Genomic DNA, 15,593 nt, shown 5'->3' with positions numbered 1-15,593 from the left:
CTAGAGAGGAAGACCAACATTCATATTCAGGAAATACAGAGAATGCCACAAAGATACTCCTCGAGAAGAGCAACTCCAGGACACATAATTGTCAAATTCACCAAAGCTGAAATGAAGGAAAAATGTTAAGGGCAGTCAGAGAGAAAGGTCAGTTTACCCACAAAGGGAAGCCCATCAGACTAATAGCGGATCTCTTGGCAGAAACTCTACAAGCCAGAAGAGATTGGGGGCCAACATTAAACATTCTTAAAGAAAATAATTTTCAACCCAGAATTTCATATGCAGCCAAACTAAGTTTCATAAGTGAAGGAGATATAAAATCCTTCACAGACAAGCAAATGCTGAGAGATTTTGTCACCACCAGCCCTGCCCTACAAGAGCTCCTGAAGGAAGCTCTAAACATGGAAAGGAACAACCAGTACCAGCCACTGCAAAAACATGCCAAAATGAAAAGACCGTCAATGTTAGGAAGAAACTGCATCAACTAACGAGCAAAATAACCAGCTAACATCATGATGATAGGATCAAATTCACACATAACAATATTAACCTTAAATGTAAATGGGCTAAATGCTCCAATTAAAAGACACAGATTGGCAAACTGGATAAATAGTCAAGACTCATCAGTGTGCTGTATTCAGAAGACCCATCTCACGTGCAGAGACACATATAGGCTCAAAATAAAGGGATGGAGGAAGATCTACCAAGCAAATGGAAAACAAAAAAATGTAGGTGTTGCAATCCTAGTCTCTGATAAAACAGACTTTAAACCATCAAAGATCAAAAGAGACAAAGAAGGCCATTACATAAAGGTAAGGGGATCAATTCAACAGGAAGAGCTAACTATCCTAAATTTATATGCACCCAATACAGGAGCACCCAGATTCATAAAGCAAACCCTTAGAGACCTACAAAGAGTCTTAGCAACCCACACAATAATAATGGGAGACTTCAACACTCCACTGTCAACATTAGACAGATCTACAAGACAGAAAGTTAACAAGGATATCCAGGAATTGAACTCATCTCTGCACCAAGCGGACCTAATAGACATCTATAGAACTCTCCACCCCAAATCAACAGAATATACATTCTTCTCAGCACCACATCGCACTTATTCCAAAATTGACCACATAATTGGAAGTAAAGCACTCCTCAGCAAATGTAAAAACAGAAATTATAACAAACTCTCTCTCAGACCACAGTGCAATCAAACTAGAACTCAGGATTAAGAAACTCACTCAAAACCGCTAAACTACATGGAAACTGAACAACCTGCTCCTGAATGACTACTGGGTACATAACGAAATGAAAGCAGAAATAAAGATGTTCTTTGAAACCAATGAGAACAATGATACAACATACCAGAATCTCTGGGACACATTTAAAGCAGTGTGTAGAGGGAAATTTATAACACTAAATGCCCACAAGAGAAAGCTGGAAAGATCTAAAATTGACACTCTAACATCACAATTAAAAGAACTAGAGAGGCAAGAGCAAACACATTCAAAAGCTAGCATAAGGCAAGAAATAACTAAGATCAGAGCAGAACTGAAGGAGATAGAGACACAAAAAAACCTCCAAAAAATCAATGAATCCAGGAGTTGGTTTTTTGAAAAGATCAACAAAATTGACAGACCGCTAGCAAGACTAATAAAGAAGAAAAGAGAGAGGAATCAAATAGATACAATAAAAAATGATATAGGAGATATCACCACCGACCCCACAGAAATATAAACTACCATCAGAGAATACTATAAACACCTCTACACAAATCAACTAGAAAATCTAGAAGAAATGGATAATTTCCTCGACACTTACACTCTCCCAAGACTAAACCAGGAAGAAGTTGAATCCCTGAATAGACCAATAGCAGACTCTGAAATGGAGGCAACAATTAATAGCCTACCCACCAAAAAAAGTCCAGGACCAGATGGATTCACAGCCGAATTCTACCAGAGGTACAAGGAGGAGCTGGTACCATTCCTTCTGAAACTATTCCAATCAATAGAAAAAGAGGGAATCCTCCCTAACTCATTTTATGAGGCCAACATCATCCTGATACCAAGGCCTTGCAGAGACACAACAAAAAAAGAGAATTTTAGACCAATATCCCTGATGAACATCGATGCAAAAATCCTCAATAAAATACTGGCCAACCGGATTCAGCAGCACATCAAAAAGCTTATCCACCACGATCAAGTGGGCTTCATCCCTGGGATACAAGGCTGGTTCAACATAAGCAAATCAATAAATGTAATCCAGCATATAAACAGAACCAAAGACAAAAACTACATGATTATCTCAAAAGATGCAGAAAAGGCCTTCAATAAAATTCAACAGCCCTTTGTGCGAAAAATTCTCAATAAACTAGGGATTGATGGGACTTATGTCAAAACAATAAGACAAACCCACAGCCAATATCATACTGAATGGGCAAAAACCGGAAGCATTCCCTTTGAAAACTGGCACAAGACAGGGTTGCCCTCTCTCACCACTCCTATTCAACACAGTGTTGGAAATTCTGACCAGGGCAATCAGGCAGGAGAAAGAAATAAAGGGTATTCAAGTAGGAAAAGAGGAAGTCAAATTTTCCCTGTTTGCAGATGACATGATTGTATATTTAGAAAACCTTGTCGTCTCAGCCCAAAATCTCCTTAAGCTGATAAGGAACTTCAGCCAAGTCTCAGGATACAAAATCAATGTGCAAAAATCACAAGCATTCCTATACACCAATAACAGACAAACAGAGAGCCAAATCATGAGTGAACTCCCATTCACAATTGCTTCAAAGAGAATAAAATACCTAGGAATCCAATTTACAAGGGATGTGAAGGACCTCTTCAAGGAGAACTACAAACCACTGCTCAGTGAAATAAAAGAGGACACAAACAAATGGAAGAACATTCCATGCTCATGGATAGGAAGAATCAATATTGTGAAAATGGCCATACTTCCCAAGGTAATTTATAGATTCAATGCCATCCCCATCAAGCTACCAATGACTTTCTTCACAGAATTGGAAAAAACTACTTTAAAGTTCATATGGAACCAAAAAAGAGCCCACAGTGCCAAGACAATCCTAAGCCAAAAGAACAAAGCTGGAGGCATCATGCTACCTGACTTCAAACTATACTACAAAGCTACAGTAACTAAAACAGCATGGTACTGGTACCAAAACAGAGATATAGACCAATGGAACAGAATAGAACCCTTGGAAATAATGCCACACATCTACAACCATCTGATCTTTGACAAACAAGAAATAGGGAAAGGATTCCCTATTTAATAAATGATGCTGGGAAAACTGGCTAGCCATAAGTAGAAAGCTGAATCTAGATCCCTTCCTTACACCTTCTACAAAAAGTAATTCAAGATGGATTAAAGACTTAAATGTTAGACCTAAAACCATAAAAACCCTGGAAGGAAACCTAGGCAATACCATTCAGGAAATAGGTGTGGGCAAGGACTTCATAATTGAAACACCACAAGCAATGGCCACAAAAACCAAAATTGACAAATGGGATCTAATTAAACTAAAGAGCTTCTGCACAGCAAAAGAAACTACCATCAGTGTGAACAGGCAACCTACAGAATGGGAGAAAATGTTTGCAGTCTACTCATCTGACAACGGCTAATATGCAGAATTACAAAGAACTTAAAGAAATTTACAAGAAAAAATCAAATCCCATCAAAAAGTGGGCAAAGGATATGAACAGACACTTCTTGAAAGAAGACGTTTATGCAGCCAATGGACACATGAAAAAATGCTCATCATCACTGGTCGTCAGAGAAATGCAAATCAAAACCACAATGAGATAGCATTTCACACCAGTTAGAATGGCGGTCATTTAAAAGTCAGGAAACAACAGGTGCTGGAGAGGATGTGGAGAAATAGGAACGCTTTTACATTGTTGGTGGGAATGTAAACTAGTTCAACCATTGTGGGAGATAGTGTGGCAATTCCTCAAGGATCTAGAACTAGAAATACCATTTGACCCAACCATCCCATTACTGGGCATATACGCAAAGGATTATAAATCATGCTGGTATAAAGATACATGCACATGTATGTTTATTGCAGCACTATTCACAATAGCAAAGACTTGGAACCAACCCAAATGTCCATCTGTGACAGACTGGATTAAGAAAATGTGGCACATATACACCATGGAATACTATGCAGCTATAAAAACGGATGAGTTCATGTCTTTTGTAGGGACACGTATGAAGCTGGAAACTATCATTCTAAGCAAACTGTCAGAAGGACAGAAAACTAAACACTGCATGTTCTCACTTATAGGTGGGAATTGAACAATGAGCACACTCAGACACAGGGTGGGGAACATCACACACCGGGGCCTGTCATCGGGTGGGGGGAGTGGGGAGGGATAGCATTAGGAGATATACCTAATGTAAATGATGAGTTAATAGGTGCAGCACACCAACATGGTACATGTATACATATGTAGCAAACCTGCACGTTGTGCCCACGTACCTTAGAACTTAAAGAATAATAATAATAAATAAAAATAAAAATAAAAAAGCTAAAACAATAAAACATCTGAAATAAAACACGGGAGAACATCTTTGAGACCTTGGGGTAGGCAAACATTTCTTGGAAAAGAGACAAAAAGTGCTATACATTGTTTAAATGTCCATGAAATTTCAAACAATGGAGCCCTACTCAATGAAAAAGAAAAAAGTCTAGTAATATACACATGGGTGAGTTTCAATTTGAAGTATTCAAGAGATGTTTGGAAAAGTCACTAAGACTGTCAGGTCTCTGAGGTGGCCACCTAGGTAGAGAGAGAGTCCATTTACTGAGTTAGCAAATATCAGCAGAGAAGCAAAACTGTGGAGAAAAAGCAGTAAGGTGAATTTTTGACCTGTTGGATTTGAGATGCCTGGAAGACAGTCTTTCAAATGTAGGTATTGAATAGGCAGGTGGGTATGTGTTTCTAGAGATTAGGAGGTATGTTTGAACAGAAAAATAGATTTTGAAGTATAAACTATTATAAAAATGTAACTTATTATAAAAGGAAAATTAAAGTAAGTGGAGTCTAGACAGAGAGAATTCTGAATAAATCCAGTATCGAATGATTTGTTAGAGGAAGAAAATCAGGTGAGTAGCATACAGGGAGGTGTGGATCACAGGAGCCAAGGACAGAAAATATTTCAATGAAGAAGGAACAGAAAACAATGCCCAAAACTTCTAAAAGGGCAAGTAAGCAAGATAATTGTTTAAAATTTTCATTTGGATTTATTGGTGATGTCGGCCTTGTTGGTGAAGTTTGTTAAAGCCATTTGGTGGGTCATGGAGTAAGTTGAAGAAGTGGAACTAGCGAGTGTAGACAAGTATGCGATCTTTGAAAGAAATCTGGCCATAAGGAAAGGATAAATGGTGGCAGCTGGAAGGGGAAATAGAGTGCAAGGAGAGTTTCTCTGATGACAGTGGTGATATTTTTAAGGGAGAGAAGGACTCGGTGTCTGTTACTTTCTTTAAAAAAAACCAAAAAACAGAAAACAAAAAACCAAAAATCAAAAAACAAAACAAAACAAAACAAAACCGGAAGTAGCCAGTGGTAGAAAAGTTGGTTAACTGAGAATGATTTCCTTGCAAAGTCCAAAGGAAAACACATAACACAATTTGAGAGATTAGCCCAAAACAGGGGCACTTCTTTCATTTTAACAAGAAGAGAAAGGCAAAGCACAGTTATGGATGTAAGTAGTCTGGTAGATAAAGGGAAACATAAAATTCAGGCTGGCTGACTTTCATCACTTCTCAGAAGCTGAAGTACTGAGACTATGCTTCTCAGATGGGAAGGCATAAGGAAAAATGGCTGAGGTTATGTGAAGAAGAGAGAGTTTGAAATAGTTGTAGATTATAGAAATGGAGAAAGGAAAATACTACTTCCCTTTGGCCAGCAAAAGGAAATTTTTTTGTAAGAGTTCTTACTATCTGTAGAGCTAGCCGTGAGCATGTTTATTACAGCTTACATGACGTCTCCTTAGCACCAGTCTCATCTGCAGGGCCAGGGGAGGGGACCAATGCATTGGGCTTGGTGATGGAAGCCCGCACTGTCAGGTAATCATTTGGTAAGTTTTTGGAGAGCTAGAAAGATCAGAGACAGAGCCAAACAATTGATCACAATGAGCCAGTTGCACCTTTCATATGAAAATAACATTAATTTTATTGACTTAATCCATGTACTCTTTATCATTTGATAAACATTATATATGGTGAACAATTATTGATTTGAATGCAAAGCATTTGTGGATACCAAGTTGTTGGATCTAAACCAATTTTTGAAAATCAGAATTTAATTTATATTTGTTGGGAGTAAATTAAGTTGCTCAATAATTATTCGTGTTTCAAGAGTATTTGCTCATATAATGAACTACACTTCTCATTTAGGTCTTCACGGGGATCTTCACAGCAGAAATGTTTCTGAAGATAATTGCCATGGATCCATATTATTACTTTCAAGAAGGCTGGAATATTTTTGATGGTTTTATTGTGAGCCTTAGTTTAATGGAACTTGGTCTGGCAAATGTAGAAGGATTGTCTGTTCTCCGATCATTCCGGCTGGTAAATTAACTGGGAGTGTTCATAAAATGTACTTTGTAATTAATTAGTCTTCATTCTCGTCTAGTAATAATGGCAAGATTTCCCATCATTATAGTAGTATTTGAATATACTTCTAAAACAAATTGGATTGCCATACCACCAGATAGTAGTTGTATCTTTATCATAGGTTTAATAAAGTTCACTTAAATGAATAGTCTACACTTCTCTTCTTAGTTATTGAATGGAAGACTAATAGAGAGGAGGAAAAAGGGAGTCACAGATAAACTCAAATCACAATTAAACAACACCATAGTCAAGTCTCAGTTATCTGAGGTTTGCATAACTGTGTACAAAGCTTCCTTGGGACCTAGGATGAGCTCCCCTTTCTGCCAGAGACTAAGGAATTATGGAATTGTTCATTGCTCACCTTGTCCCCGTAGAGGAAAGAGTTAAGACAGGGGACAGTGTACAAGGGAGAAGGATAAGCAAACAGAGCTCCCCATATGACTGCTGCCACATCAGAAAATCACCAAATCCACGCTTTGAGAGAGTTAACTGTACTATATTTTGTTAATTTTAAAGAATCTTTCTTTGATCTTTTATAAAAACTATTAGATTTTAAAATTCAGAGATAAAATATCACTTGACATATTTCCAGTGAAAGTTTGATATGTTTTATTATACGATTACTTTCAGTTGGCTCTAACTTTTGCGACTTATTTTCAAATAACACAGGCTATACATGGTTACTAAGGACACGTTCCTAGAGATAATTTACCTTAATAGTGATTAGGCTGAAGACATTTTCATGAAATCTGTTTACAATTTCCCTTGCTGCTTTCAACGTTCAAATTTGAATTGTAATTCTTAGAACTATATTTCCTTCCCTAATCCTCAAAGGTAGTTATGAATCTAATTTGAAACTAGAAGGATGCAAAAAACAGAACAAAAATGTAAAATGATAAAACAAGTAATATGGGCAAGAACTTAAAAAAATATTTAGCAAACCTTCATGAAAATGTGATGCAGTTAAGAGAAATAGGAAGCATAGTATCATTAGAATCTTACTTAATGTGCCAGGCTCTTTTGCATAAATTATTCTCTGGAATAAATTAAATACTTTGGTGCATGTATTTACTCCTTTGGGTCACTCTGATGCTGTTAAATAATGCACTACTCTCATCCTGACATTTACTGAAGCATCAGAAATAAAATGCTGCTGCTGTTTAACCATAAATGGTACTTCAGCGAACTCTAAAGCTAATACAATCAATATGTCAAACACAATGAGAGAGACATTTACACACTACACTGAATTAAGTCTTTGAAGACAAAAAGGTTAAAAAGAAGCTTAACTTTTTACTTAAGTTTAAATACTTTTGTATTTGAATATAACACATGTTTAAAATATAGCCTGAAGTTACAGCAAGCTAAAAATACAGCTAGATTAAAACAGTCTAAAGACAAAGAAATTAGTTGATTTCTGCTTCTACTTTGTGTAACTTAAGTGTTGATATTATTTTCAGTTGTGCATTTCAGCATGATATTTAAAGTACACTGAAAACTATATCTGCTTTGGCCTTTTAAAAATAATGAGAGTTTCAGGCCGGGCGCGGTGGCTCAAGCCTGTAATCCCAGCACTTTGGGAGGCCGAGACGGGCGGATCACGAGGTCAGGAGATCGAGACCATCCTGGCTAACATGGTGAAACCCCGTCTCTACTAAAAAATACAAAAAACTAGCCGGGCGACATGGCGGGCGCCTGTAGTCCCAGCTGCTTGGGAGGCTGAGGCAGGAGAATGGCGTAAACCCAGGAGGCGGAGCTTGCAGTGAGCTGAGACCCGGCCACTGCACTCCAGCCTGGGCGGCAGAGCGAGACTCCGTCTCAAAAAAAAAAAAAAAAAAAAAATAATGAGAGTTTCTACTTCTCTGAAACTGGACCTCTGCTAATTAACCACCATTAATCTTAAATATCTTAATTCCTTAAGGAGAAACAAAGGTGTATTTTACATATGCTTATGTAGGATACTTGAAAATTCGGTGTATCTTGTTAAACTGTCAATTTAAAAACTATATAATTTAATTATTTCATTTACAGTGTGGACCATTTCAAAATGAAAAAAATAACCCTCTATGGTAGCAAGTCACTGCTATATTTGTTAGTAATCGTTTGACAAATAAATAATTCATCACTTTATAATTGAGACAGTTATCTGTACATTTGCCCTGTTAATAAAATTACAGATATTTTTAGAAATGCAGGGCATTAACACTGTTCTTGCTTTTATTTCCAGCTCCGAGTTTTCAAGTTGGCAAAATCTTGGCCAACTCTAAATATGCTAATAAAGATCATTGGCAATTCTGTGGGGGCTCTAGGAAACCTCACCTTGGTGTTGGCCATCATCGTCTTCATTTTTGCTGTGGTTGGCATGCAGCTCTTTGGTAAGAGCTACAAAGAATGTGTCTGCAAGATTTCCAATGATTGTGAACTCCCACGCTGGCACATGCATGACTTCTTCCACTCCTTCCTGATCGTGTTCCGCGTGCTGTGTGGAGAGTGGATAGAGACCATGTGGGACTGTATGGAGGTCGCTGGCCAAACCATGTGCCTTACTGTCTTCATGATGGTCATGGTGATTGGAAATCTAGTGGTATGTAGCAAAAACATTTTCCTCATTTTCATTAAAAGATAATGTAACCATAAAAAAGTGTGTCAACTGAAGAATATTTTGTGTTTTTTAAATCAAGGCCATTTCCTATTGTCCATTACTCATGAGAGCCATGTATAGTTTAGACCATTGCAATCCACACAAACCCTTAAACTACCTTTTGAACCAGTTGTTCTTTCTCTCATTATCCTTCTTGCTAGATGGAGAGAAACATTTCTGTTATTTATCTTTCAGTTCCTGTACTAAAGCATGGAAGTGTTACTTAGAACACTCATTTTATTTATAAGTACTAGCAATAACATATGAAAATGTTTCAGATTTGGTTTTCTACAAATTTAAAAATTAGTAAAAATCTCAGTTTATTAAAAGCTCATGGGGTTTTTGGTGCCTAGAAACTATATTATGAGCAAGTAACATTGACTCAAAAACATTGTCATTTCTGCATAAAATTAACCATGCCCAACACCATATATATTTAGGATAGTTAGCTCTTCTTGTTGCATTGATCCCTTTACCATTATGTAATGTCTTTCTTTGCCTTTTTTTAATCTTTGTTGATTTAAAGTCTGTTTTTATCAAAGACGAGGATTGCAAACCTTGTTTTTTTTTTTTGTTTGTTTTTTTTTTTTACTTTCCATTTGCTTGGTAAATATTCCTCCATCCCTTTATTTTGCGTCTATGTGTGTTTTTGCATGTGAAATGGGTTACAGCACACCTATGGGTTTTGACTCTTTATCCAATTTGTCAGTTTGTGTCTTTTAATTGGGGCATTTAGCCCATTTACATTTATGGTTAATATTGTTATGTCTGAATTTGACCCAGTCATTATGACGCTAGCTGATTATTTTGCTCATTAGTTGTTGTGGTTTCTTCATAGTGTTGATGATCTTAACAATTTGGTATGTTTTTGCAGTGGCCGGTACTGGTTTTTCCTTTCCATGTTTAGTGCTTCCTTCAGGAGCTCTTGTAAGGCAGGCCTGGTGGTGGCAAACTCTCTCAGCATTTGCTTGTCTCTATTTCTCCTTTGCTTATGAAGCTTAGTTTGGCTGGATGTGAAATTCTGGGTTGAAAATTCTTTTCTTTAAGAATATTTAATATTGGCCCCAACTCTCTTCTAGCTTGTAGAGTTTCTGCCTAGAGATCCACTGCTAGTCTGGTGGGCTTCCCTTTGTGGGTAACATGACCTTTCTCTCTGGCTGCCCTTAACATTTTTTCCTTCATTTCAACCTTGGTGAATATGACAATTACATGTCTTGGGATTGCTTTTCTCAAGGAGCATCTTTGTGGTGTTCTCTGTATTTCCTGAATTTGAATGTTGGCCTGTCTTGCTAGGTTGGGGAAGTTCTCCTGGATAATACCCTGAAGAGTGTTTTCCAACTTGGTTCCATTCTCCCCGTCACTTTCAGGTACACCAATCAAACTTAGGTTTGGTCTTTTCACATAGTCTCTTATTTCTTTGAGACTTTGTTCCTTTTCATTCTTTTTCTCTTATCCTATCTTCATGCTTTACAGAAATTAACTCAGGATGGATTAAAGACTTAAATGTTAGACCTAAAACCATAAAAACCTTAGAAGAAAACCTAGGCAATACCATTCAGGACATAGGCATGGGCAAAGACTTCATGACTGAAACACCAAAAGCAATAGCAACAAAAGCCAAAATTTACAAATGGGATCTAATTAAACTAAAGAGCTTCTGCACAGTAAAAGAAACTATCAACAGACTGAACAGGCAACCTACAGAATGGGAGAAAAATTTTGCAATCTATCCATCTGATATTCAGAATCTACAAGGAACTTAAACAAATTTACAAGAAAAAACAACCCCATCAAAAAGTCAGCAATGGATATAAACAGACACTTCTCAAAATAAGACATTTATGTGACTAAAAAAATATGAAAAAAAGCTCATCATCACTGATCATTAGAGAAATGCAAATCAAAACCACAATGAGATACCATCTCATGCCAGTTAGAATGGTGATCATTAAAAAGTCAAGAAACAACAGATACTGGGGAGATTGTGGAGAAATAGGAACACCTTTACACTGTTGGTGGGAGTGTAAATTAGTTTAAGCATTGTGGAAGACAGTGTGGCGATTCCTCAAGGATCTAGAACCAGAAATATCATTTGATCCAGGAATCCCATTACTGGGTATATACCCTAAGGATTATAAATCATTCTACTATAAAGATGCATGCACATGTATGCTTATTGCAGCACTATTCATGATAGTAAAGATTTGGAACCAACCCAAATGCCCATCAATGATAGATTGGATAAACAAAATGTGACACATACACACCATGAAATACTATGCAGCCATAAAAAAGAATGAGTTCATGTCCTTTGCAGGGACATGGATGAAGCTGGAAACCATCATTCTCAGCAAACTAACACAGGAACAGAACCAAACACCACACGTTCTCACTCATAAGTGGGAGTTGAACAATGAGAACACATGGACACAGGGAGAGTAACATTACACACTGAGGCCTGTCAGGGGTTGGGGGGCTAGGAGAGGGAGAGCATTACGAGAAATACCTAATGGAAATTACGGGTTGATGGGTGCAGCAAACCACCATGGCAAGTGTATACGTATGTAACAAATCTGCACATTCTGCACATGTATCCCAGAACTTAAAGTATAATAATAATTTTAAAAAATTAACCATGCCCAACACCAGTGTCCTGAATCGTGAAGGCATGGAGAAGATGGGAAGGCATGGGAAGATAAATATAACAAAGTGATATAGCATGTACTCAAATAGAATTAAAAATAGGAAGTAACTAATATGTGTTCAAAAATACGAAAACAAAGTGCCGTATGCCAAGTTTACAAGATGGGAATCATGCTTTACAATAGGAAGGTTGATCAGGGAAGCCTTTGTCAAAGAGTTTGGACCTAAAATATATTTAACTGAGATGTAAAATTTAGCTTGGTAGGAAGAAAGATCATCCCAAACAAGGAAACAAGGTACCTGGTGACTGAGGACAGAGGACAGTAGACTCTGAAAAGTATCAGGCTTTTATGCTTTAAATATGAAGTAATTACACTGAGTTGCTTAATTAGAACCCAAACCAATGGAATAGAAAAAAAGACTACCATAACAAGTAATTTAATGTATATACTGTTGCCAGGCTCAGTGGCTCATGCCTGTAATCCCAGCACTTTGGGAGACTGAAGCGGGCAGTTCACTTGAGGACAGGAGTTCGAGACCAGCCTGACCAACATGGCAAAATCCCGTCTCTACTAGAAATAGAAAAATTAGCCAGGTGTGATGATGCACACCTGTAATCCCAGCTACTTGGGAAGCTGAGGCACGAGAATTGCTTAATCCTGGGAGGCAGAGGTTGCAGTGAGCCGAGATTGTGCCATTGTATTCCAACCCGGGTGAAACAGCGAGACTCAGTTGCAAAAAAAAAAAAAAAAAAAAGGAAAAAAAGCATATACTCTTTAGACATGATTTCCTTTCATATAAAGGTAACCTCCAAGTCCCCAAAGATGGAGAAGGGGGAAGGGAAAAAGGCAACATATTATTTTATTTTTATTCATTGCCAGATTTCAGCCTCTTCAGCATTACTTTTGATGATTCTGATCTACTTTCAAAGTAACAAGAAACATAAACAGTGTACAATCTAGAATTATAAACAGTGACTTAAAACAATAAACACTGATTATTTCACAGTTTCTGTGGGTCAGGATTTTGGGAATAAGTTAGCTGAGTGGTTCTGGTTCAGGGTCAATCACGAAGTTGCTGTCAAGATGTTAGCTGAGGTTACAGTTTTCTTGACTGGGGCTGGAGGATTAGCTTCTAAGAAGGCTCAATCTCATGATTATTGGCAGGAGGTTTCGGTTCCTTTTTGGCTGTTAGTTGAAGGTCTGATTTTTTCTCTACAGGACGTTTCCCATATGACTATTGAGTATCCTTATGATATGGCAGGTGACTTCTTCCAGGGAAGGTGATGTAAGAGAGAAGGCAAGGAGAAAATCCTCTTTATATTCTACTCCTGAGAGTCACTCTTCACCACTTCTCCCATATTGTATTCATTAGAAGCTAATCACTAAGAAGAGCTCAAGCTACTATAATCCCCAAGCAACTTTAAAATGTTCACTTTCAGAAAAGTGTAAGATCACATAGAACAGAAACAAAGAAAAGATAATATAATTATGTTATAGATTTGATTTCATTTTCTCTATATGTATATTTGGTATATGTTGGAAGAAGAAAAGAAAAGGCAGAGAAAATAATCCTTTATGACAACAATGATTGATCAGACAACAATGGGGAATTCAGAAGGAAAGTTTGGGACCAGATTGGGTAGAATTTAATTTATGAAAAGGCTGACTGTGGATAATAAAATGTATTTTCCTTTAGGCAATTCAAAGCTACAGATGGTTTTTTATCAAGAAAGTGACAATGAACCAGTGATTTTTTTTGGAAATGTATGTAGCAGGAGAATGCAGAGTAGTTTTAAAAGAAGATAAAACTCAGCCTACCACATGTTGTCTATTAGTTTACTGAAATTAACATACCTCTCTAATGTATAATTGTATGGAGAATTCAAGTTGAAAAGAGAATTTCAGGAAATATCAAGTATTTATACTTATGGATGAAATCAGTATTAATTTAGATTGTGATATATGCATAAAAAGATATCATTTATAAAAAAATCATTTCCATCTACTGGTGTAAATTTAATTTTTGTTCTTTTCAGAGAGAAAAATTAAGGGTTCTCCTTTCTTTTTGGCTGTCAGTTAAAACAATTTCTTCATCTTGTGATAACCTAGATATGTTCCTGAAGTAGCTAAGGTAGTAATATCTATCATGTTTACGACTATTAAGGAAATATGCTTACATAACATTTGCTTAAGACTGAATCAACTTGATGTATTCACTCCTTACTACAATTCTTTCTTCCTATTCTCACTGGCAAAAGGGCAAAGGTATCCCAAAGGCAAGCTGGCATACCTTCCTCTTAACACACGGGAACTATCAGGTGGGGCTCCACGCAGATAGAAGTGGTAGTCACAGTAGATGTGACTGCCAGTCTAGTCTACAGACAAGACAGAGCTGGGACCACAAACACTGTTTCCCAGACCAGGATTTTTGTGAGCCATTCTTAGTTTCCAGACACGATGGCGAGAGACCCTTCAAAGGTTGAAGATAGGTGCTGCAGAAAGAGAATGCGACTTTCTGAAAACTGATGGTTCTAGAAGTAGAGAATACAACCTCCTCTCTCCCTAAGAGAAGGTGAGACAATAGCACACAGGAGGGGTGTGAAGGTTTTGGCTTCTTCTCACGAGTTGGAAATCAGGATGGAGAAACAATTAAAATATGTAATATATTTCAGTTTTGAATTCAAAATGGTAATTATGGTAACATTTCCATTCCAAGAGGCTAATTTGAGACACATGAAAGAGTTGATTTCATTTAGTGAGCTAGCACATTTGTGAAACAGGATTCAGGATTTCCGTCCCCGAGTGAGTTTGCTGAACTCTGTTTTCTTAAATTGTCATGGATCACACCAAACACCTGTGCCAGTTGTTATACACATACCCTTCGGTAACAAAGGAAGTCTAGAAAAAGAGATTAACTTGACTCACACAAATATTCTAGGGAAATAAAGTAAATAGAAAGATAGTGCTGTGGAGGATAAGTCGGATAATAGTAACAGTGATAACAGCTAAACTTTCTCAAAGGTTCACTATGTGCCAGGAACTGTGCTGAAAGCCACATGAATTCTATCATTGAATCCTTACAACAACCTTGTAAGCTGGGCACTAGAAAAACAATTACATTTATTTTGTAAATGAAGAAACTGGGATTCAGATTGGTTATGCTACTTAGTAGGTAACAGAAAATAGATTCTTACATGGCACTCGAATTCTAAAATATGTGCTCCTTTATGTCAAGTAATCTGTAGAACTAAGATAAACATGCTGATGAAAGTTAGTGTCTAGTGGGTGTTAATAAACACAGTTTCAACACTGTGTCACCATGTGCAGATTGGCTGCTTTAAAAAAACCAGTTGATAGAAAGATGAGAATATAGCAAGAATGTAGAATCCTTTTTATTGAAGTTTTACTTAAAAAGTTTCCTAAGATTCTACTTTTATACTACAGGTTGAGCATCCCTAATCTGAAAATTTGAAATCTAAAATGCTCTGAAGCTCAAAGCTTTTGAGCACCAACGTGATACTACAAGAGGAAAATTCTACACCTGGCCTCTTGTAATGAATCGCAGTTAAACCACAGTCAAAATGTTGTTTCCTGAACAAAATTATTAAAAAATATTGTATAAAATTACCTTCAGGCTATGTGTATAAGATATGTATGAAATTTAAATGAA

At 37.0% G+C, this 15,593-nt stretch overlaps 1 protein-coding gene across 4 annotated transcripts in view; it reads left to right on the top strand.

Moving 5' to 3' along the window:
* SCN2A (sodium voltage-gated channel alpha subunit 2) overlaps positions 1-15,593 on the top strand; it is a 113,012-nt gene that overhangs the window by 55,064 nt on the left and 42,355 nt on the right. For all 4 annotated transcript variants that reach the window (XM_033231268.1, XM_033231265.1, XM_033231267.1 and 1 more), the window contains 2 exons: positions 6,419-6,592; positions 8,865-9,221. In XM_033231268.1, coding sequence (XP_033087159.1) covers positions 6,419-6,592; positions 8,865-9,221 — 531 coding nt within the window. The remainder of the gene's footprint in view (positions 1-6,418; positions 6,593-8,864; positions 9,222-15,593) is intronic.

Source organism: Trachypithecus francoisi, unplaced genomic scaffold, assembly GCF_009764315.1.
Source record: "Trachypithecus francoisi isolate TF-2019V2 unplaced genomic scaffold, Tfra_2.0 Lachesis_group13, whole genome shotgun sequence".
In the NCBI taxonomy this organism is placed as follows: Eukaryota; Metazoa; Chordata; class Mammalia; order Primates; family Cercopithecidae; genus Trachypithecus; species Trachypithecus francoisi.
This window is presented reverse-complemented; position numbering and strand designations above follow the sequence as displayed.